At 41.6% G+C, this 22,703-nt stretch overlaps 1 protein-coding gene across 1 annotated transcript; it reads left to right on the top strand.

Moving 5' to 3' along the window:
* The first annotated feature begins 279 nt into the window (after positions 1 to 279).
* CSF2RB (colony stimulating factor 2 receptor subunit beta) lies at positions 280 to 16,674 on the top strand. The gene is made up of 14 exons (XM_085569188.1): positions 280 to 650; positions 1,580 to 1,758; positions 4,031 to 4,160; positions 7,531 to 7,715; positions 8,044 to 8,192; positions 9,076 to 9,247; positions 9,338 to 9,470; positions 9,570 to 9,730; positions 10,623 to 10,768; positions 10,869 to 11,043; positions 12,677 to 12,767; positions 13,039 to 13,108; positions 13,894 to 13,997; positions 14,274 to 16,674. The coding sequence occupies exons 2-14, from the start codon at positions 1,653 to 1,655 to the stop codon at positions 15,472 to 15,474; spliced, it is 2,823 nt and encodes a 940-aa protein (XP_085425314.1). The 5' UTR covers positions 280 to 650; positions 1,580 to 1,652; the 3' UTR covers positions 15,475 to 16,674.
* The last annotated feature ends 6,029 nt before the right edge of the window (positions 16,675 to 22,703 follow it).

The following is a 22,703-nucleotide window of genomic DNA, read 5'->3' on the forward strand; positions in this document are numbered from 1 at the left end:
GTTGTTAAAATTGGTAAAACTTAGAAATATTACTAAAAATAAAGAATTCCAGAGATAAAGGTAGTTCACTCTCCCCCAGTACAGATGTACAAACAAAAGTACAGTACAAACAAGAGGGATCCCTGCCATGAAGATTGTCTAGTCTAGAACAAAGCAAGAAACAGCACTGGAGTGAAAACCAGAAAATTCTTTCTTCATCTTTCTTACATCTGCTTCAGTCAGTCCTATATCTTTCTTAAAATACATAAGTCTCGTGACCTGGTAATTGCTAACACACAGATTGGCAATGATAAACTTCCTTTCCCCCCTTTCCCAGTTAACCCAACAGTCCCATCTAAGTGCGTGCTTTGGGGGCTAAAATAGGAAGTACAGGCTTCCTATTTTGTCCAATTGCACGGACTTTCCTTGAAAGGGTGGTGTCAGCTTCTCTGGAAGTGGCATTTGAGGTTCACAGAAGATATAGTAGTTATTTTGAAGACTTACTTGCCAAGAAAATCCTGTGGTTGGTTTATACTTCTGTCTCCAGTTCTAGGCAAGTGTGGGTTTGCTGGCATCTGCATCAGAGGATTCTGGTGCTGGGGGGTGGTGCTGGGCAGGGAGAGTCACCCATCAAGTTGAATCATCTGCCTCACAGACACCCCTGGATTCAGGTAAGGAAATGGCTTCCTTTCTGGGGGAAGCATAATGGCAGAGTCTGCTCTCATACAAGGACTTGTGAGTTACTGAGGGATTCCTTAGCTGCAATGATTATTCAAGGACTCAGCCAGCTGTTTCCAGTCCAAGGAAGTTTAATTTCTTTTCTAGTATGCCTACAATTTGCAACTTGTTTGGGGGGCACTGAGAAAAGTAGTATGTTGAAGGAAATTCTCAAAGTGAGTGAATATGGAGATCCTACCGCTATAGCTCCTAGGAATTGTGTTGTTGAGATCCTATTTTTAAGGAAATTAACCACTGTTGTGGTTCATTAGGAAGGCTTTAAGCATAAAGAGTAGAAGAATGGAATTAATTTTAAGGATGAGTTCTCATCACAAATTAGGATTTTTTTCTTGTTGCTACTCAGCTGACTGAATCCCTGCACTTCCTTGAAAATGTACATTTACTTCATTCTTTGCTTGCATTGCAACAACACACAATGACAAGACTTGAATTTTGTCCTATAAGAAATGCTTGTGTTGCCCTGATTTTTAAGTGTTAAGTTTTCTTTTATAGTTCTTTTGAAAGTTTTAAAATTCTCATAAAACTTCTTTAACCTTTTAATAATGTTTACATATTTAAGAGTCAAAGTTCCCACACAATTTCATGTATAAATAGAATAGCTTACATATTTCTCTGTGAGTAGAGAGAAATGATTAATTAATCTTTAGACCAGTGTGGTTGGAGAAGTGGTAATTCCATCCTCCAATCCACAGTCACCTTTAGAATTCTATAAATACAAAATATTTGAATAAAACTGTGTCTTTTTCTTCTTTAAACTTATCAAGCTTCTGTGTACTCATTTCGTGTCCAATAGTGACATGCTTAGTAGAAGTTCTTCCTGAATGTCACGTCAACATGATCTTAAACAAGTTCCCTTATTCAGTTTTACTTCTCTTTATGTGAAACGGAAACAAACAGCTCCACAGTAAGCAAGGCAAGAGAGTAGCCAATGAGCAATGAAAACTCTGAAATTCAAGGACAGCAAGAACATGGAAGAGATTTTCATCCTGCTGCTGTATTTGTATTTGGTCTTCAGTGTTCAAGCCGTTCAGGCCATTCAAGGTGAGATTCAAATTTATATTCTCTTTTATCCTTCCATTATTGCTTTTCTTTTTAAATCTGTCTCCTTCTTTCAGCTAATGCTCTTCCTCCTTTTCTGCTTGCTTTTCTGCTTTCTTCTCCTCTTTTCTAAACTGTAAGAAAACAGACATCCTGATCAAAACCATCATGTAGCAGGTGCATGTGCAACCAAATCAGTTGTATGTTGGTGGTATGGACAGTTGAAATACTGTATAAATGGATGAGATGAACAATCTGGTTGGATAATGAGTGAATGGAAGGAGGGGTTCACCCGGATAATAAGTGAAAACATAGGAAAATTAAGGGCTGCATAATTCAGATGGTAATGCACAGGACTAGAGACCTGTGGCCGGACGCAAGTGTGGTGGGGGCTACCAAGAGAAAAATCCAGATAACCTGATTTTCTTCTTGTGGAATAGCTGACAAATAAAGAGACCATTTGCCATATCCATTGCTTGTGTTTCCTTTCTTACACAATGAGAGCATATTCCTCTCCTCTCCTCTCCTCTCCTCTCCTCTCCTCTCCTCTCCTCTCCTCTCCTCTCCTCTCCTCTCCTCTCCTCTCCTCTCCTCTCCTCTCCTCTCCTCTCCTCTCCTCTCCTCTCCTCTCCTCTCCTCTCCTCTCCTCTCCTCTCCTCTCCTCTCCTCTCCTCTCCTCTCCTCTCCTCTCCTCTCCTCTCCTCTCCTCTCCTCTCCTCTCCTCTCCTCTCCTCTCCTCTCCTCTCCTCTCCTCTCCTCTCCTCTCCTCTCCTCTCCTCTCCTCTCCTCTCCTCTCCTCTCCTCTCCTCTCCTCTCCTCTCCTCTCCTCTCCTCTCCTCTCCTCTCCTCTCCTCTCCTCTCCTCTCCTCTCCTCTCCTCTCCTCTCCTCTCCTCTCCTCTCCTCTCCTCTCCTCTCCTCTCCTCTCCTCTCCTCTCCTCTCCTCCTTTCTTTTCCTTTTTCCTCCCACACTCTGTCCTCCCTGCCCCCTAATTTGGTTTGACAGAGCTGGGAATAGGAAGCACACCAAAGTAGGCCTATAGCCATCCTAAAGAGTGTTATCAGGAGTTGTGCCCCATGGACATAGACCTTTTCTAATGCAGATGCCTCATGTCTGCAGTAGCTGGAGGAGTTGTGCTTCCTGGCCCAGCATCAATTACAGGATCTCTTCCTTTGAGGTCTCTGAGGCAAAATGTCTTACTGTGTAGGTCAGACTGGGTTCTTGGCATTTGGAGCTTTAGCCCCACATTCACACTTCCACATCCTTTTCCATGTGGGATGCTCCATTCTCTGGTTACACAAGGAAGGCAGTAGAACTTACTTTGTACTGGTTTTCAGTAGAAGATCAAAGTAAGGTCCCTCTTAAGCCTCCTAAGACAGCCTCATTTTGTTCTGATGGGTTTTTGCCTGGAAAAAGCCTCTCAAACAAGCTGATTATAGCTCTCATCAAGAAATACTATTTGAGAGAGCACACTCATGTATGTACCTTTGTCACTTGAAGATGCAATATCCCAATAGTGCAGCATGGATATTACCTTCAGAGAAAATAAGCAAGGATAAGAAAGCAGCTTGCTTCATAGTGCATGTTCCAGAGGCAGTCTGTATTTTTCAGCTTCACAGTTGTGCACTTAAAAAAAATGTCCTTGATGAGAGGTCTGGCCATCTCTAGCTCATAAATCTAGTTCCAACAAATTAGTTTGGACATTTGTCTGAGTCATAACAAGGCTATCCCAGAACATCTCACTTTTAAATAGATCTTTCTAGCATTATAAACTTTACTGGGAAGTTAGTAGCAAAGAAGTTCACACAGGAACACGTAAGGAGGAAATGATCACCATATGTCTGCCTACCATGGTGCCTACTAATCCTTGGAAATATTCAGTGTTTGAAAAGTGATACCTTGGCTAGAACTGTATGCCTTGCAGGCACAAAGATTTCACTTAATTATTGTTAGTTGTAGCTTGGTTTGGACAATTCTGTATTGTGGAGATGTGCAGAATGGTCACAGCTCTGCACATAGATTCATGGAGTCAGGCTCCATCCCTGGAGATGTTCAGGGCCAGATTGTACAGGGCTCTGGGCAAAGTAGTGCAGTGGAAGGTGTCCCTGTCCATGGCAGGAGGGTTGGAACTACATGATATTTAAGGTACCTTCCAACCCAAACATTTCTATGGGTCTATGATTGTCTGGTGCAAAGAGAAGGGTTCTGTGATCTCATCTCCCACCATTTATATTTTTAATTACTGCATCTTTTCTTTGCCTGAATTCCTTTCCCAGAGAGTATCCCAATGAAAAGCTTGAAGTGCTACAATGACTACAGCTCACAGGTGACTTGCACATGGATGGAGCATTCAAAGGCTCATGACCTTGTTGGTATGATTCTTTACCAAAGGGATTATATTGAAATGTAAGTACCCGAAATGTGCTGAGCTAGATAAAAGTCCAAAGGGAAATTGGCCATAACTTGGAATCCTGGGGACATGCAGGCAAATTTTTAGAAAGCACATCCACTCTCTTTTTGAATTAAGCAAAAGAGTCAAAAGTCACCTGCTTCTGAGGCCTCGTCTAGGAAGACAGGACTGAATAGGTGTCATGGTTTGACACTGGCACAATGCCAGTGCCCCCATGAAAATGTGATCCCTACCTTGAATGCTGTGAAGTGGAATCTAGAATAGAGCAAAGCAGGCCCAAGCTTAATAACAGGAAAAAAACTTTATTAAACTACCACTACAAAAGAAAAGAGAAAACTAAAGAAGGGAAAAAAAACCACACAAAGATCCAAATGAAAACCTTGCAAAACATTCCTCCCCCCCACCACCCAACTCCAACAAACCACAGTGAGACACAATCTGGACCCCAATCAGGTTTCCACCCTCCAAACAAGCGATACTCAGTCCATCGAGGGAATAGAGTCTCTCCTGTGCCACAGACCCCCCAAGAAACACAGCTCCACATCCTGTGTTTCCATGTCACACATGGCACTGCCCGGAGAAAAAGTTTGCCATGGTGACCCTTCTCCTTTCCATGCACAGTGCTCTCACCACAATGCATGGATGGTCAGACTGCCTTTAGGATTTTTCCTTTCAAGGATGCCCTGCCAAGAGGGGAGGAAACAACAGTTCTGTTTTTCATTGTTTGGGACCACAGTCCCCCCCCATTTTCCCCTGGGGCCGAGGGCTCAAGAACAGAGATCTTCTTCTCTTCTCTTTCCTTTCCAGGGCAAGGGGGCGCCACCACAAACCCCCCAACCTTTTCTCTGTTCACTCCAATTTTGTCTTTTTTCCCAGCTGAAGCAGGTCTCTTGACTCACTGGCATCCTCCCAAAACACAGTCCCTCTTGAAGGAGAAGATTTGGTTCAGGTTGTGGCTAACATGGAAAAGTCCAGCCAAAAGCCACTCCTTGTCCCCCTCCCATCCAGAATTCCTCCTTCCAACATCCCATCCCAGGGTCCAAGGTGTCCCTCTTCCTCTCTTTCAAACCGAGGAGGGGAAAGGAAAATTCACAAAGCTTTCATTTATCAAGGAAGGGTTAAAAGTCCGAACTCCCAGGATGGCTCGATGCCCGGACATCCAGCAACTCCCACACAACTGGGCACCTTGCAGCAGCTCCCCCCGCTCCTCCTTCCTCGCGGCTTTCTCCCTCCCTCTCAGGAGAGGAACTCTGGCAGGGGGAAATGGAGACATCCCAGATTTCTTCCACCCTTCCATCTGCAGGGGCCAGCCTGGTTCTAGTCCTTTCACCACCCTTGGGGCTTTCGGTCTACCATTCAGGCCATGGGGGCTTCCCCTCCCCCACCCAGCTCGTGGCTGGGCAGGGGAGGTTTGCACTGCACGCTGACCGGAACCAAAAAGAGCAAGTTCCCCTGGGAATTCTGCTTTCAACCCCTCTGTGTTCTCAGAGGCGTCTACTTTCAATTGGTCAATATCTAAATTGACCTTTTCCTTCCGGAAAAAATTATCTTTCCGTGTCAAACCACGACAATAGGCTATGCCACTGGAGTTATTTTCATCACCTTTACAATTATTTTCCATAATTTTGTTGTAGGATCATAGATATGAAGTAAATGGGACATATAGGCTGCTAATAATTTGTGTTAGGGGAGGTGTCAGAATAAGTGTGAGTATTATGTAAACCCTAAAGGGAGGAGACACTCCCCCTGTCATTTTGCTCATTTAGGAGAATCATTGAGAGTGTGGTTTTGATAACTTTTGAGAAATATGTGTAGACTGTATATTTATGAGATGGAGAGCTCTCTATCTGTGCCATTAGTTTTACTGCTAGAGATACTGTGTGTTTATGACAGTATCTCTCTGTTACATTTGTTTCCTTTTCAGAAGGGAACCAAATCACCAGACTGAATTGTTGGCAAGGATAAGAAAGGACAAAAATGGAGGAATAGTTAAGGGAGAGAGGAAGACAAAGATGAATAATTGACAAGAAAATTATTTCGAGTATGGGAATACAGGAAGAAAAGGCAAAAGGAAGAACTCTTGATTTTATTGCAGACAAAGGGATTTTAATAGACCTAAAAGCAGATGAAAACAGTTAAAGAACTTTGGATCAGGACCTTGAAGTTAAATACTTCTGGGAAAAGATGATATAAAGTTCCTTGGACTTTTGGAGGATTCTCTGAAACATTGTTACATGATGAAGTGTGTGGATCATGAAACATAACTGAGGTGAACTAATCAGACAAGCAGGCGTTAAACACGGACAGTCACACAGCTGAAATCAAAATGGCCAACAATTAAACAAGATCAGCTCATAGATTAAGAGTAGTTGACTAAACCCCAAACTATAAGGTAATGCTAGTGAGTAGATAGAAATAACTTCAGGGCCTCACACCCTTTGGGCTGACTCTTTTGCTTAAGACTACACACATACTGCAGTGTCCAATCCATACTTCAGCAATGTCCCTGGTTTCCTTGCTAATACCCAACTTACAAAAATAGCAATAGTGCTGAATAATGCTTGCTGACATATAGTTGGCTAGAAGACTCTATCCTATCCTGGAAGAGAGTATTTGGCCTTAAATATTCACAACTTAATATTTCTCATCTGAACTGGAACGAGATAATATACTGGGCATGAAGCCATAAGCCCAAACAAAATTCCACAGGGTACATAAAGAAGCAACGCATCTCTCCAGCAGCTGAGACCACTGCAACCACACAAAGATTGTCCTCTCATGCCTAGTTTAAAAAATGGTTTCAAATTTTCATGATGCTTCTTGGCCTGGAGAAAGGCTATCTGAAAGGATGATTAACATTGTGGATGAAATCTTTAATGAATACTTGAGGTCCCTTGGCAGATCAGAACTACTAAGGATACAGAAGTATGTTTTGGTTGAGAATCTTTTGCTAAGTGTTTTTCTGGTACTGCAAAATGAAAGTCTTCAAGCAGCTTAGGATCATCAGAAATTTTACAGCCTTTAACTCTGAGTAAGAGGTGTATTTACATGGCATTAATTTTCATCATACTATTTCTTACCTAAAAAACATGAGATTACATAGAACTAGGCTAAAAGTAACAAAAATTAACTGGTACTGCAACATTCTGCTGCGTGACTTTGAAATGGGGAGGCAAAACTCTGGTGTAAAAATCTTTCTTGTATTAACTGATCCATCCAGGACTAATAGGAGCAGTGAGAAGAGGATATAAGTGCCTTTGTGAATTATAACAACAGGATGGGATGAAACTGGTGTTAGGTGTTTCATTTTGTACTAACTACAGGTCTTTGGATCAGATCTTTATGGATTATTTTCTCTGTGCACAGGGAGAACAAGGAAATGTTTTGCAAACGCCAGAAAGAAAATGACTTGCATGAAACTCCAGATGTGTATGTACACTGGGTCTGCCACAGGAATACAAATTATTTTGGAATAGGGGTAGATGATATTTATGGTTTCAGACCTAAAAAGGTTCTTCAAACAGAACTGGATGTTGATCTTTTCCGAAATGGTAAGGCTTAAATACCAATTTCTTGTATCCCCATGAATTTTAAGGATTTTTGAGAATGTATTTGCTGTTCCTTTGGAAGTGAACTCCACTTCCATTGTGAAAACTGCCAAAGAGTTCCCCATTGAGAGGGCTGGGTAGGGAGTAAAGAAGGCAAGTTTCTGAGAGCAGCTGGACTTGGTATCATCTCAGGAGCTAGTAAAGCAGGAGGTAGTTCGTCTGTCAGGGATAAAATACTCTGGAAATGGGGAAGATTACCTAGATATTTTCTTCCCCTCTTTGTGTCATTTCCTCATTATCTCCTCTCATGCACTGTACCTTCACCTTCCAGTTCAGCCTGTCCCACCTCAAAACCTCTCAGTCAGCTCAATGACCTCAGGGGACTTCCTGCTGACCTGGAAAACAGCCGATGGAAGCCAGGGGCTGGGCAATATTTTGGACTATGAAGTCACTTACAAGCGGGAGTGGGAGTCCTGGGAGGTAAGAGCAGAGGAGCTGAGCTGTCCTGGTTTGGGCTGCACCATTCTGGGCAGCTGAAAGTTTGTGGTAAAAGTTATGTGAATGAATGATCTTTCCATTCTCAGAGACTGTGAAGAGATACTACAAGTGTTGTTTTGGGTCAGGTGGAAGGGGCTCTCTTTCTTTTAGCAAGTGACTTGTCCTATGAAATACCATTTTTCCTGAACTGAATGCAAATATCTCTTCTCCACTCAAACTCCCAAGCATTGTACTTGGATCTGAGTTGGAGTTGAATCCCTCTTAAACTAAATTAAATCACGTTCTAATAGGAGGCCATGGGTTCATGTGGGGAAAACAGCAAAATACATTTGAAGTTCCTCCCCCTTTGAGACAAATATGTTTTAGGTTTTCCTTTTTATTGTTTTTTTAAAGCTTTTAGCAGTCCATATCCTTTGCCCTAGCATTTCCCTAGATCTGCATATGTTTCTGTTCTGTACCTGTCAGACCGATCTTTAGATTTTAAGGGAATTGTCTTGGCCAGATTCCCACACCATTCTGCACTGAGCAGTGCTGTGAACATATGTAGCTGGAGCTGAAGATAGTCTGGACTTTGCAAGCTGCTGGAGTTTGCTACTTGTTGTGGGGGGAGATTGTGCCTGGCAGTGGTCATGCCTTGCCCTTCCTGAGTTCTACTGCAGGACACGCTGGAGTCCTTCTTGTGTGGCAGCGAGGAAACACTGCATGGCAGCACATGCACGGACCATCACGCTTGTGGGACTGTTGGAGATGCAGCCTGGCAGTCAACTCCTCCTCTCACTCTTTCCCTGTCTTTCCTCCACCTCTCCATTCCCCAATGTCCCAATTTCTTCTGTCCCTTCCTCTCCCTCCTGTCCCCCAACATCAGGAAGCTGCCTCGCTCTTGCTCTCCAACACCACCCATTGCAGTCTCAGCCGTGAGGACCTTGTCCCAGGCAGCAGCTACGTTGCCCGTGTGCGAGCCAGACCAGGGCAGGCCAGCAGCTTCTCTGGCCAGTACAGCAAGTGGAGCATGGAGGTGTCATGGAAGACCCCTGAAGGTAGCATGGGATAGAGTGGGGCCATGAAGGGTTGGAAACTGAGAAGGCAGAACTTTCCTGTCACTAACCTCACACTTGTGTTCTCTGAAGGTGGCCTTCAGCCCAGGAACCTTCGCTGCCTCTTCAGTGGTGGAGATCGTCTGACGTGCAGCTGGGAAGTGAAGAAAGTGATCACCACCTCTGTCCTCTTTGGCTTGTTCTTCAAGGCCACCCCAGCATCAGAGTATGTGCTCTGCCCATGGCAATGAGTCTGTGCCTCTCCCATAGGGTTTCTGCCTGTCCCATTCCCCTGATTTCCATTCATCCTCTTTCTTACCCTCAGAGAAGAGGAGTGCTCTCCTGTGCATGAGAAGACTTTGCCCCACACCTCATATGTGGTCCAGAGCTGTGAGATCCCTGTTAGCAATTCTAGCAGCCAGAGCCAGTACCATGTATCTGTCCGGGCCAAGACAGAGGAAAAGCTGATTGAAGCCTACAAAAACAGTGAGTTCTGTGTTGTTTCCTGCTCCTTCTTCTTGTTTCTTGAAGAGATGCCTGTCTGAGTAAGTGGGGCTGAGGACAGTGGTATTGAGGAAAAGTGAGTGGGCAGTGGAAGAAACAATCACTGATGAAAGAGGGGACTGTATCATGATGGTCAGAGCTCTGGGGTGTAGATGTGGAGTTAATCAGTGGCACTTGTTACTCTGAAGAAGGTGACAGTGATGGAAACCATTGTGCAGAAATACAGGTTGTGACCTGGAGCTTCTCAGTGAGCATTTGCCATCCCTCTGACTTCTCTGTGATTCACATTCATGAGTGTCCCAGGTGACAGGGGACTGTGGTGAGAGGTGTTTGTAGCGAGTAGGAGCGTGTCACTATGTGATTTCTCAAGAAGTCAGTGAGCTCTTGTGGGTTTGTGCAATGGCCCCTGGAACACTGGATGAAGTAGGAATCCTTTGCCCAGTGAGGTGCACGAGGTAGGCCATCTCTGCCTACATGTATCTGAAGGTATTTGGGTGATTTTTCAAACTCTAAAACTAGGGCAGCTCCTGCAGTGGGGAAAATATCAAGAGGTAGCTCCAAGAGAATTGAAAATTTCTGGAAATGTGGTGGACAAGTACAGGTATTTCAATTATTGCTTTGTTGCTTTTCTGTACACAGGGAGTGCTCTCAGTATTCATGGGTATGAATTTTCTGTTATTTAATACTGTTATATAATGTTAATAATGTTATATTTGACTAGAAAATGCAGAGTTAAGAAGTGTTAAAAAGCTGAGCCATTTTACATTGCACAAAACAACCTTGTTTTCAGTCCCTGGAAATGATTCACAGTGTGGAAAGAGAGGACTGGACCAGTAGGATGGTAAGTGCTCTGAGACATTCAGTGTTATTTCAGTTCAGGTGCTGCCACCCGCAAATGTGTCAGTAACAGCCACAGAGAACCAAGAGTATGAACTAAGGTGGAAAAAACACCGTTTGAATTACAGCTCCATAACACAGAGATACCAAGTCAAGTACTGGGAAAACAATCGATATGAAAAGGTAACTTATAAAGTGCAAGAGTCATGGATATTTCTTTGCTGGTCAAATGGAAAGACAATTATTCTTACCTCTGTCATTTGTGCTCTTCCCCTCTCCCCAGACTAACCAGGTGTTAAATATCAGCAATGATGAACCTCCCTTCATCTTCACCCTGCAGATGCTGGCAGCATCTACAGAATATAGGGGGAAAATGCGTGCAAGGGTGAATAGGCCTCTGGAATATGAGGGACCTTGGAGTGAATGGAGTGAGGAGTTCACCTGGAAGACTGAGAGTGGTACTTTTCATGCAGCTGTTTCTGTCAGGTTTTGGTGGATTGCTAATGACTGGGATGGCTCTTCAGTGTAACACATTCTCTCAGCTGGGGTTGGAGGGAGGTGCAGCCACGGCCTAGCTGGAGTCACTTAGCAAGGCAGCTGCTCTGCCTGCATCCTTGCGGTACATCAACAATGCTAGGGAAGGAAGTGAATGACCTTTTAAGCTTCTTTCTTACTTGCCTTCATAAGGTGAGTACAAGTAACCATAAAGTTTTTCATGTGGAGAATGACGCAAAGACATCCTGCCCAAAAGATTATAATTATTTTCTGATTCCAGTAGTCCATTCTGCTGTCAGTGACTAAAGAGCCTGATATTTTAAGAAGATAGAAGATAAGCCACCAGCTTTTTATATTTGCAGAGTGACTATAAGGTTGTGTAAAACACACAGTGGAGTCTGCTAGAGATAAGACCCTTACATGTTTTTTTGCTGTTTATGGACTTAAAGGCAGAATGTCTGCTATCATACAGTCATTTGCCCAAAGTAATAAGATCTTGAATTATTTGTCCTGAGGAAGATTGTAGTGGTTATACTGTGGGCAAATTTTGATGCATGTATTTGGGAAGAAATTTGTCTGCTGTTGTGGCTGTTAGCAGGGAGAGCTCTTAGAAAACCTCTGAGACCCCATTTTCTCAGAACTGTGCTGAGTCAAGCAGACTTAAGATGTCTGAAGCCATGCCTGTTGTTCATGGTGGAGTAAGGTTCATAACCATATTTTTATTAGCTTTAAATATTTAATTCTGATGTCAGCAGAAGCTAAGAAGTGAATCAGTAAAGGAAACAACTCCTTTGGTCAGTACGCTGTTCAGGTCACATTTGGCCTGTCCCACTTTGGAGGGTTTTCCAGCAGTTTGAAGGCCCTATGATGCTGATATAAATGGGCAAGGAGGCCAGTTTCTTTTGAATGCCTTTATTAAAGCGACCAGCTCTGGGTGGGGGCCTGAGGGGTCGCGCAGACCGCCGCTGCTCCCTTTGGCAATGCAGAAGAGGAGGTGAACAGTTTTGCTCCACAGTAGAACTGGGGCTTCTGTCCTCACGGGCATGCCTAGGAAGATGTCTTTTGGCTTGTCGGCTGGGGTCCTCACTCTTCCTCAGTTCTACTTAGGTTATGGTGACACTTAAGACCACGTTGGTGGAGTAGAGGGACTTCTTGCTGGTAGGTGTAGTTGCTTAGTTGTTCAAATTTTAGGTTGGCTCATCGTTTCTAGGGCCTTTGGTTGGATTTTCTGGAGCTTTTCTTAATTTGCATATTTCCTGGGAATGTTCCGGTTGCCATTTTGGGAAGCAGCGGAGGCAATACCCAATGGACGTAATGAGGGTATAGGTACGGTAAGGGGGTACAACTAAGGTGTGTGTAAGGGGGTTAACAGTTGGGATACAAGTGTTTAACATTTAACAATGATTTAATGACATAATTAACTTATTACAACTTTAAATGCATTAACTGCTCCCACTGTATTAACCGATGAACTTGTCCATAACAATCTTGTTCCTCCACACATCAAATTCCAGGAATAGTGGCCAGAATGAAAAACCTGTTGCAGGAAACAGTCACTCTGCAGGTGGATAGCTTTCTCTTTTTTCTCTGTTTCAGTTCTGTCACCTGTGGTTCTCCCATTGACTCTGCCAGCTCTCATAATCGCTTTTCTGATAGCTGCTTATTGCAGCTATACGTATTTCCTCAGGTAGGCGTGCATTGCAACATGGAGACTTAGCAGCCCATGTGGTTGGCATGAAGTCTGAGGCACTTCTTGCCCCCCAGGAGAGAGGTCTCTCTGGAGATGGGCCTTGGTGGGCAGCCTTGTGCATGGCTGTGCAGGGCAGAGAGTTGGGTGATGCTGTGGCACTGCCTCGGTCGTGCCCTGCTGTGCTGAGCAGCATGGTGAATGTGGTACAGCCTTTTCAGGTAGCAGCAAAATTGAGTAGCAAATCTTGAAAACTGTGTTCTTGCTGCAGGAAGAAGAAAATGTGGGAGGAAAAAATTCCAAACCCCAGCAAGAGTCTCCTGATCCAGGGCTACCTGGGGGTAAGAGGGAACTATTCTTTGAAGGATTCATTATTTCCCTTTCTTTTTCAGGACTTTCAATAGTCTTAATAGCTCTTGTTTTCTAGTCCACAATGAACAGAGATCTTCATTTATCTATTACTTGTTTTTAGGAGTTCTGGTCCTACTCAACTTAACAGTGCTCTTATATTTAGCAGACTTCTTTGTGCTGCTCTTGTCAGCACAACTGTGATTTAAAATCAATGTAGAAAAATTTTCTGTACTTTAAAATTTCCTGCTCTTGTGCTTTTAAAAGGGGGTTCTTAAAACCTGCCCAGCATTTGTGGACTCACCAACTCTCAAAAGCAGGTTCCCAGGGGACACTGCCAAGTAGCTCCCTGAACAGCTTGAAGTTTGCTCTCTTGAAGACCAGAGTAGCAACTCTACTGTTCCTTTTTCCTTTTTCCCATTACTCTGAAAATTTTAAACTCAATCACTCAATCATGATCACTTTGGCCAAGAAAACCACCTTCTGTCAAATACCTTAGGTCGTCGATTTACAAATAACAAGTTTAGGAGGGCATCTTTTCTAGTTATCTCACTGAGTTCTTGTAGTTAGGTCAGTGGTAAGGCAATATGGATTTGAAGAAACCATCTTCTGGAGAGGAGAACATACCTTTGAGTTGCATTAGTGAAGTAGTATCCCTGTTACCAGGTGCTGTAGGCTCTGCTATTTGGTTTTTTTTTGTCCACAGGGAATGTACAATTCCTGATTCTACTGCCAGTGAGATGCTGCTCTTTGGTCATGTCTGCTTTTTCATTTTCAGAAAGGACATTTGAGAAGTTGGCCAACAAGCAACCAGCTAGACTTCAACAAATACAACCTTTCAGAGAAGATGGAGCAGGCTAGCTTCCTTCAAGTTGTGGAGAGGTGAGTGAACAGCAGATGGTAATGACACTGTTGATGGTCCCTAAGACCTCACTGCATCATGGCAGAATATAACCAAATGTTCTGTCACAAAAAATCCTATACAAGTTGCTTTTGAGGGGGAGATTAAATTTTTTACTACAGGGATAACTACATCTGCAAGAATTTTTTTTCTAAGCCTGTGTGTAGCTATGTGTGTTGTCAACTAAGATCAGTTTATGTTTTGTGCTTAAAACAATAATGTCTCTCAGGAGCAACTTTTAACTTTCCCACATTCAGGCAGGCGAAGACTTTGGCAGAGTGTCTTGAAGGGCAGACTAAGAAGACAGATGTTACACCAGACCTACAGAACTCATACCATGCTTTAAATAAGTCAAAGCATGCCCCAGTTGCCTGCTCAAGTCAGAGAGCTGGTCATTCCTTTCCCATTTCAAGGAAAAACAGCGCTGATGCAAGTATTGCTTCCCACACAGCAATCCCTTGCTTTGCTTTCAATGGTCCATACTTGTACAGTCCAGTGGTGTCCTCTCACCCTGATATACACCAGACCCTGGAAATGGACCCTGTGGGACTCAGTACAAAATCAGTTTCCCTTCAGTATGTAACTCTCCCAAGGGAAGACTCTCCCCAGACCCCACAGAGACAAGAACAGACAGAAGCAGTTTCTCCAAAGGATGTGCTCCCAGATCAGCAGAAAATGATGCAGCACCTCAATGATAAGGAAGAAGTCTCACAGGCCTCACCAGCCTGTGGAGAAGGCACCAACAAGGGAACACAGAAGCAGAGCTCTCCAAAGGCTCTCAGCTGTACCTCAACAGTGTCTCCTCAACAGTGCCCCTTGGAGTACATCACCACGGATAGCCTGTTACTGCCATCAGCCAGTACCTCCAGTCATCCTCCACTCGTCCCTGCTGAGGAATCACCCTGTGGTTCACAGCAGCCCCAGCCTCCCAGTGACCACTCTTGCCATGAGTCTTCTCTGGGGAAAACTGGCATCATGATCCCAGTTTCAGGCCAAGCACCAACCTCATCTCCTGAATTGCACCTGAATACCTTTGGTGACTATCTTATTGTGCCTGAAGGTCACCATCAACATTCAAAGCCCACAAAGATTTCTTTGTCTGTCTTGAAGAAGAAAAATAGTATTCCTAGAAAGCAGCCTTTGTCAGAAGGTAACTTGGTGGTGTTAAACCCTGACAGCACTGAGCCGGTTTTCCTTTGCCAGGTTGGGGACTATTGCTTCCACAGCCTAAAATCCAGTGTGAAGATGGATAATAGTCAGGAAGACCACCAAGTCAAGAAACCTTCTGAAAGCAAGACAACACTTGGGCAGCCTGTATGTGATGATGAATCAGTCACGGGGAAGGAAAAGGATGTATGGAAGAGGGAAAAAATACAGGCCATTCAGCTTTTCAAAAACCTGAAATCAGATGATTACTTTTCCTGGCAGCAATCTTTGAGGATAAAAGAAATCTGTTAAATGGGTAAATATTAATGAATACCAAAGAGACAGGTAGAGGTTGCAACTATCTGGTGAAAATGAACCCTCAAACCTAGAAACAAATAAACACCAGTTCCATTTTCAAGCTTCCAGTCCAACATGTTAAAAAACTTGAACTAGCTCAATGTCATTCTCAGTGGTCTTCACAAATTTGGCATGAAGGATTACACAAATATTGTAGTGTAGTGTTTTTCAAACTTTTTGGCTTATCCATGAGGATCAGTTTATCCTTCTGATCCTGTAATATGTCACAATCACATTGCAATTATATCAGATTCCTTGGCAAATCTTGTGGCAGGAAATGCAGACTTAACATCTTGAAAGGCTATCAGAAGAAGACAAGCTTGAAAACCTTGGGAAGAAAAGTTCTATCCTTAAAATAAATTTTGTTTAATTTCTGTGCACTTATAAAATAGCTCTAAAAGTCACCAAGGAACATCTATATCTTTGCTTTTCCACTACAGCTTGAAATAGGTATTGGCTAAGGTGAAAAAACCCAGAGACTTATAGAAGTGTAAATAAAAAATGAGAAAAAATTTGCGGAAATCCAGGAGAATTCTCTTAATGTTAATGCCCAGTCTATCACAGTGGATTCAGAGGATAACAAAGAAACATTACTGGGATACATAAAGCTAATTGTAGAGAACCATATGGAAGAAATATTACTTAACGAAGATCCAAGGGTTCCTAAGTTTCAATGAGAGGGAGTGGGGCAGATAACAGAAAATGGCAGGTAAGAGATGCTGGGAAGGTGCACAAGCCTGTAACTGCTGCAGTTCTTCTATTTCTAAGTGTTGAAGTACTACATGATTTTCTTTTACATTCATTGACAGTTTATGCATTATATACTTCATCCTAAAGTGTAATTGATTCTTAGGGGTTTTTTGGGTATTTTTTTGTGGTTTTTTTTTTAAATTTAAATAATGAGAGTTGGGAAAGAGTAGACCTTTTTCCCAGTTTTGCTTTGTGGAAAGTGGTGCAAGGGTTTGTTCAGAACTGTTACTCTGCAAACAGTGAAAAGACTTTGGTTTCAGACCTGAAGGTGGACTTGACTTTCAAAAGACTATATATTTTTTTCAAATATAAAATCTGTATTAATAAACATATTATTTCTTCCTATGAGTATTTTGCTTCATATGCTAAAAATATTGTGTTTACAATAAAATTACTATTAGCTCATTTGCTTATGTCTCAAAAAATTCTATATGTTCAGCTATGTGATATGTGAGGTAGGACATTTTTCTCCTGACTTTGCTGTATTACTTGACAGAGAAAAGAAGTTCTGTGTTTGTCCCACTTGATTTCTCCTGCTGGGTTAATGAGACTATGCTGATTCAGAAATTACAGTGAAATTATTTGGGTTTTTGAGAATTTAATCCTTGTAAATAACATTTTAAATCTGAAAGGTGTGCAAATTGAACTTGGTGCTCTTCACAGCAGAAAGCAGGCAGTTGCAGCCTCTGACAGAGAATAGTGATGAACACTTAGAGAGATTTGCAATTTAGACCTTTTGTAATCAATGGATTTTTTTTGTCAATCTATTCTTTGGCCTTTTATAAGTGGCACAATTAATTTCTTCCAGGCTGTATAATTGTGCTCTATCGAAGCATATCCTAAAAGGAGATGTTCAAATTCATATGCAAATGTTCTATCTGAATTCATATCTTAGATATGCATCACTTTGCTGGGCCTTGAATTGCTGGGGTTTAATAATCAAGAGGAATAATGAGTGGGAGAAGTTTTATTCAACTCAGTGGCTTTTGGATAAAGGCCATTTGCATTGTGATCAGTACTCTAAGATGTGATCAGTACTCTGACAGCTCTCTCAGCTCTCTGTTCTTTCTGTTCCTCTGCACTTCACTGGACATTTTCAGAGGCTGATTTTGGAGACAGGATTTACAGATAAAAGCACATTTGTTATGATCCCACAGAGATGATATAATCATCTGAAGGAGCCTGGAATTTGCAGAGTCACATGCCATTGTCAGGATAGGGGAGCTGAACAGTGGTTTGCTTTCCAACTGTAACAATTCATTTAGAGCAGAATGAGTTTCTGCTCTAGGGACTCTTTCTTCAATATCCGCCTCAGTATCATTAAATAAAATATGTAATGAACATTGGAAACAGAGCTCATAATCTATGGTTCTTCTCTGACATAGGAATCCACTTCTTACTGGAATCAAAACTTCTATAAATTTCACTTGTTGCTGATCCTATGAATTTTCCATTCTCTTCTGCATGAGGTCAAGGTGCAGTGAGGGTGGTAAAAAGCATTTTACAATCCTGTAGCCTCGTGATTCAAGACTTAGAAGCAGGCATGAGTCCCAGGTCTTCAACTTCCTGATCATTAGCTTGAGCCACAAGTTACTGCATAAAGGCAAGTTGCTGCTCCCTTCCCCAGTGCTAGGTACTGATAAGCAGGAGAGGAATAATCATTTTTGCTGATTCAGGAGCCAATTATGACATGTTCGTCTCTGTAGGGCTTTTCACTAAGTAGTTCAGCCCCTCAGCCTGTATATCTGCATGATGAGTCACCAATGTTTCCTACATAGTCAAAAAACGAGTTATGAGATGATTGCAATCCTTTCTTTACTGCATACTCAAACATAAAAGATTGTGCCCATGTTTTAACAGCAGGCATTTTTCTTTGCTCTGAAGTAATCACTTTATTATTCCCTTATCATAATTTTCATCAACCAGAAACATATTACTTGAATTTGCATGAGACTAGGGTAGGAAGTTTATTGTGACCTCAGTAGTTTTAATGAAGGTCAATGCTGAACTGGTCTGTTGCTATATTTCTGTAGGCTTGGGGTTTTTCTCTTATGTAAGGAAGGAAAATGGGGCTGAATGGTTTGCTAGAAAAAGAAACCTGCAGTAGAAAGCCCTTCAAGACCTCAAGAATAATAGCTGGAGAATTTCAGAGAATCCTGTGCCTCTGCTGGGTAATGGAAAACAAACCAACTCATCCTGCAGTCCCTGCCTAGTTTCTTGTTTACAAGCACGTTGTACACACAATCTTATTCCCATAGAACTCCACTGTCTCTTCTCCTCACTCCCCATGTGCTCCCTTTGCTCTCACTATGGAAATGGAATTTCCATGTAAAGAAACTCCACATGTCACATTCTGTACATGGGGAATCAGTAACACTATGTCTTCATGCCTCTTTTTGCCCTTTAGAAGTCCTTTCAGGTGTATGCCAGGATTCCATATGCTCCAACCCTGACCCTAATAGCTCCTCATACAACACAGTGGATGTTTCACCACAAGGTTCAGTGGTTCAGTGGGAACCCAAACTCCTCTACAAATTTTCACATGAACCAGATTTAGGTCAAAATCTTTGTAGGTTGGTTGTGTGCTTTCCAGCTTGTTGGTAGGGAGCCATTTGGTCCTCATTCTTGATGAGGATGGTTTGTTTGTCTAGAGAAGTAGTTGTAAAGCTATCTGAAACAACTGGACAGCTTTTCCTATTCTCTTTTTAAAAAATTTCCAGCTCCTTGCTTGAAGTGTGCACATACATTGCATGAGTACTTTTTAATCTTCTAAGCTGTTTGTCCTTCTGTGGCACTCAAAGTTACATAGATTGTTGACACACATTTTTGAGTTCATTTTGTGCATTGCAGATTCAACCTTTGAATTCCTTGACTTCTCTGTTTATTTTCCTTTTATCCTCAATTCAAGGATTTAAATCAGAATAATTTTGGCAATTTTCTGTCCTTTTCAATGCACCTCTTTTCATCTCAAAATATTTGGTGTAACCATAACCCTAGCTGCAGCAGTAAAAGCAACTTTGGGCTGAAGCTGGTGCCCAGCAGGAAGGTGTGGACGGAGCCATGTTGTGGCAGTCCTGTGTTCCCTGTGGCATGGCTTTTGTAACTGCAGTGTTCCCAAATCAGGGAAGAAAAGGGAACTAACTCTCTGGAAGAGAGATATGATCCAATAAAACACAATTAAAAAAAAAACAAACCCAGAAAATTTTTAAATCAAGTGACTACAGCCTAGTATAAAAATGAAAAAGGTGCAGTGAAAAGGACTGAAACTTGCCACAAGTATTTTCATTGAAATCCCCAGATCAGGGAGGAAAGCTAAACAAAGAGACAGGAGAAGAAACTGAAGAATTTCAATGCTTACGAGAAAAAGAGACAGTTCTGAATCAAAAGCAATTCTGAATGAAAGCAATAAAAGTGATGGGATGACATTAAGTGCAGGGAAATGGACCGAAGCTTGCCCAATTGATCCTCATTGGAATTGCAAGATTTCATTCCTGTAGTGACAGGACAGTGGGCAGCAGTTTTAAACTGAAATAGGATAGATTTGGATTGGACATAACGAAAAAATATTTACAACGAGGCTGGCAAGAAAAAGAAACTGTCACCTCAGAGAAGTTGTGGATGCTCATTCATTAGAAGGTTGAAGGCCAGTTTGGATGGGACTTTCAGCAACCTGGTCTAATGGAAGATGTCCTTGCCCTTGGCAGGGGGTTTGGATCCTTCCAACCCAAACCATTCTGTGGATCTCTGGTTCTATGACTCTAATCTCATATCCCATTTATATCTTATAGTTTAGTATTTTGTCCATCATCATTAAGTTGAAATACCTTAGAAGAAACATTGCCTTTCTCAGTCATCCAGATCTCTCAGGTAAGAGATCTCTCACCACTTAGGTCTGCCAGATAATTAATAACCATATTGAAAATTATAATTTTCCTGGGAGAAACCACCTAAATCCTTTTTGAAAATTATAATTTTCCTGGGAGAAACCACCTAAATCCTTCTTCCAATATGAAAATGAGCCATTAATTTTTCTCATTAATTTTCTGTCTTTAAAGGACTTCAATCTATACGACAACCTTCCTTTTATCTCTTAGTTTCTTGCAAATGCATTTTTGAGAGACTTCAAACTCTTTAGGTATCTGTGTATGAGGCATTAATTGGATAACCCTGTGCATGTTTGCTTCTGGAGTTCTTTCGAGAACTCTGCCAGTTTTATGAGGCATAAACAAGTCTCTTTTATACAGAGATATTCTGTATATCTCTTCTTCTGAACATTTTTTCTCTACTATTTCTATTTTTCCTTATAGTTTGTATCTTACTGTACAAAAACCAGCCTGATTGGTCAGTAGTTCCCTGGATAGTTCTCTGAGTACTCCTCAAAATCTTTCATTTGGTATTTCTTTTTCTCTGATGCTGAGGCCTGCTAATGCCTTTGATTATTTACCTCAATTACTTGTTCAGCAATTGAATGTTTAAATTCCTTTTCAGATTTATATAAAAAGAAAGTAATTGAGTAATAGTGTAGGTTATGAAAAGCTTGAAAAGAAAGTAAGTATGTTTTATTAAACAATAAAATTTAGTTGGAAAAGATAATTTTAAGTTATCATTTTTCTCGACATGTCTTGCCTCATTTACTTTTCTCAGAATATTAAGGCTACAATAACTCTATAGCATGAGTAGACCTACAAGAGGCCTAAGTTCACATTTTAAATTTGTATATGATACTTTAAACAGCTCCTTTGTCCAATGAAAACATTTCATCCTTTAATGGCTTATTAGCCTTATTTTTGCCAGTTTTTCCTTAAAACATTATTGTATTTGTGCCTTTCACTGTTTCAACTTGTACTAGGTCTTGCATATTTTTCAGGAGTAAATCTGTTTGTTTTCTTGCGAGTGCTTTCACAAATAACTTCAAGAAGCAATAATTTACAGTGGCTAAAAAATAGCCTCTGAGGCTAGATTCATACTAGCAAATAAAGTAAAACAAAACAAAGCATTTGTCTTGATTTGGTTGCATAGTTTTATATGCTCTGCTTATCAAGGTTATTGTTTTTTCTCTGTATTTTTCTTACCTTCTATCCTATCCCTTTTTCTAAGTCATAGGCTTTCTGTGATTTCAGACCACACAAATAGATCAATCCGAACAATTTATTTTCCACATCTGGCATCATTTCCTTGGTTTTCATTTTAAAATTGCCTCATAGTGTCTTTAATCTTAAATGTCAGCAGCACTGATTCTGTTTTGATTAGGTGGAATCCATCTTATATAAACTTAATCTGCTTCAAAATGTTACCAGATACTAATAAATATAATCCCCTTTTCTCCACAGAGTTTAATCAATCATGCAGTGAAACTCTTATCTGACAGAGTGTATAAAAGCAGGACCATTGAAGAATGCTACTATGTAGGACTGCTTTTTTTCAGCCTCCTGGTTTAAACTTTGCTTTCAGAACCTCTCACCTGCTGTTTCTTTGTTGTTGGGCCACAACCATTGGGTTTTTCTTGGCACATACCGAGAGAATGTCTAGATATCTTGTGCTCTGTCATCTTTTCAATTGCATGTGTATTTTCTAGTAAAATTTTTGTCCATTTTTGTATTTACTTGGTCATGAGAAATGAAGGAGATGTTTTGCTTTTTTCTCTTCTGAAGGGAACCCATCCTACTTAAGAAGACACTGTTCAGCCTTTGCTGCACATTGTATCTGCTGAATAACTCCTGGTGCAGTGTTGGTAGTGTTCATGGAACTCCAGATCTCCTTTTGGGAGGTGACCTCCTCTGGGGGTGGAGATGAGACCCATCAGGGGGTACCAGGCTACTGTGGTGTCAGTCTGTGACATCACATGCCTGACAAAGCTTCCACTGTGTCCAAGAGAGGTTTTGGATGGCCTGTACAGACATGGCAATACCCACACGGTGTTTAAACGATGGTTTGGCTTCATCCTCATGTCCTGTCTTGGAGCTAAAAAGGCTTGACTTGTCTACCTCTTCAGTCAGGTTATGTCCCAATTTAGGATTGAAGTTTTTAACTGCTTTGGCCTTTTGGTGTCTTGTCTGTTGCACTATGACATGAAATAACTCGCATTCACTCAAGATGTAAAAGAAGGAAAAGAGGAAGTTTTATTTCTGACTTTGCAATATATAGAATTCTAAAAGTGACAGTGGATTGGAGGGTGAAATTGCTACATTTCCAACCACACTGGTCAAACCAACCGGTCTGACCAGTTTGACCAATCCTCTCCTCCCACAAAGAAGAATGCAAAACTATCATTATTTACATGAACAGTGTGTGAGGACTCCAGTAGAAACATGTAAACATCAGAAGGTATAGAAAACTTTTAAAAGAACTTTAAAACTTTTAAAAGAACAGGGTGACACTTGTCAGCTCACAATTCTGTGTTTTCTGAAAGGATTTATTGAAGTATTTCTGATCAA

This window comes from Lonchura striata, chromosome 1A (genome assembly GCF_050655825.1).
Source record: "Lonchura striata isolate lonStrDom1 chromosome 1A, ASM5065582v1, whole genome shotgun sequence".
Classification (NCBI taxonomy): Eukaryota; Metazoa; Chordata; class Aves; order Passeriformes; family Estrildidae; genus Lonchura; species Lonchura striata.

Excerpts from the sequence above, each read along its gene's own strand:
- CSF2RB (XM_085569188.1), top strand. The coding sequence starts at position 1,653 with ATGAAAACTCTGAAATTCAAGGACAGCAAGAACATGGAAGAGATTTTC. Across the intron at positions 10,769-10,868 it reads AAAACAATCGATATGAAAAG|ACTAACCAGGTGTTAAATAT; the intron begins GTAACTTATAAA and ends CCCTCTCCCCAG. Across the intron at positions 13,109-13,893 it reads TGATCCAGGGCTACCTGGGG|AAAGGACATTTGAGAAGTTG; the intron begins GTAAGAGGGAAC and ends TTTCATTTTCAG.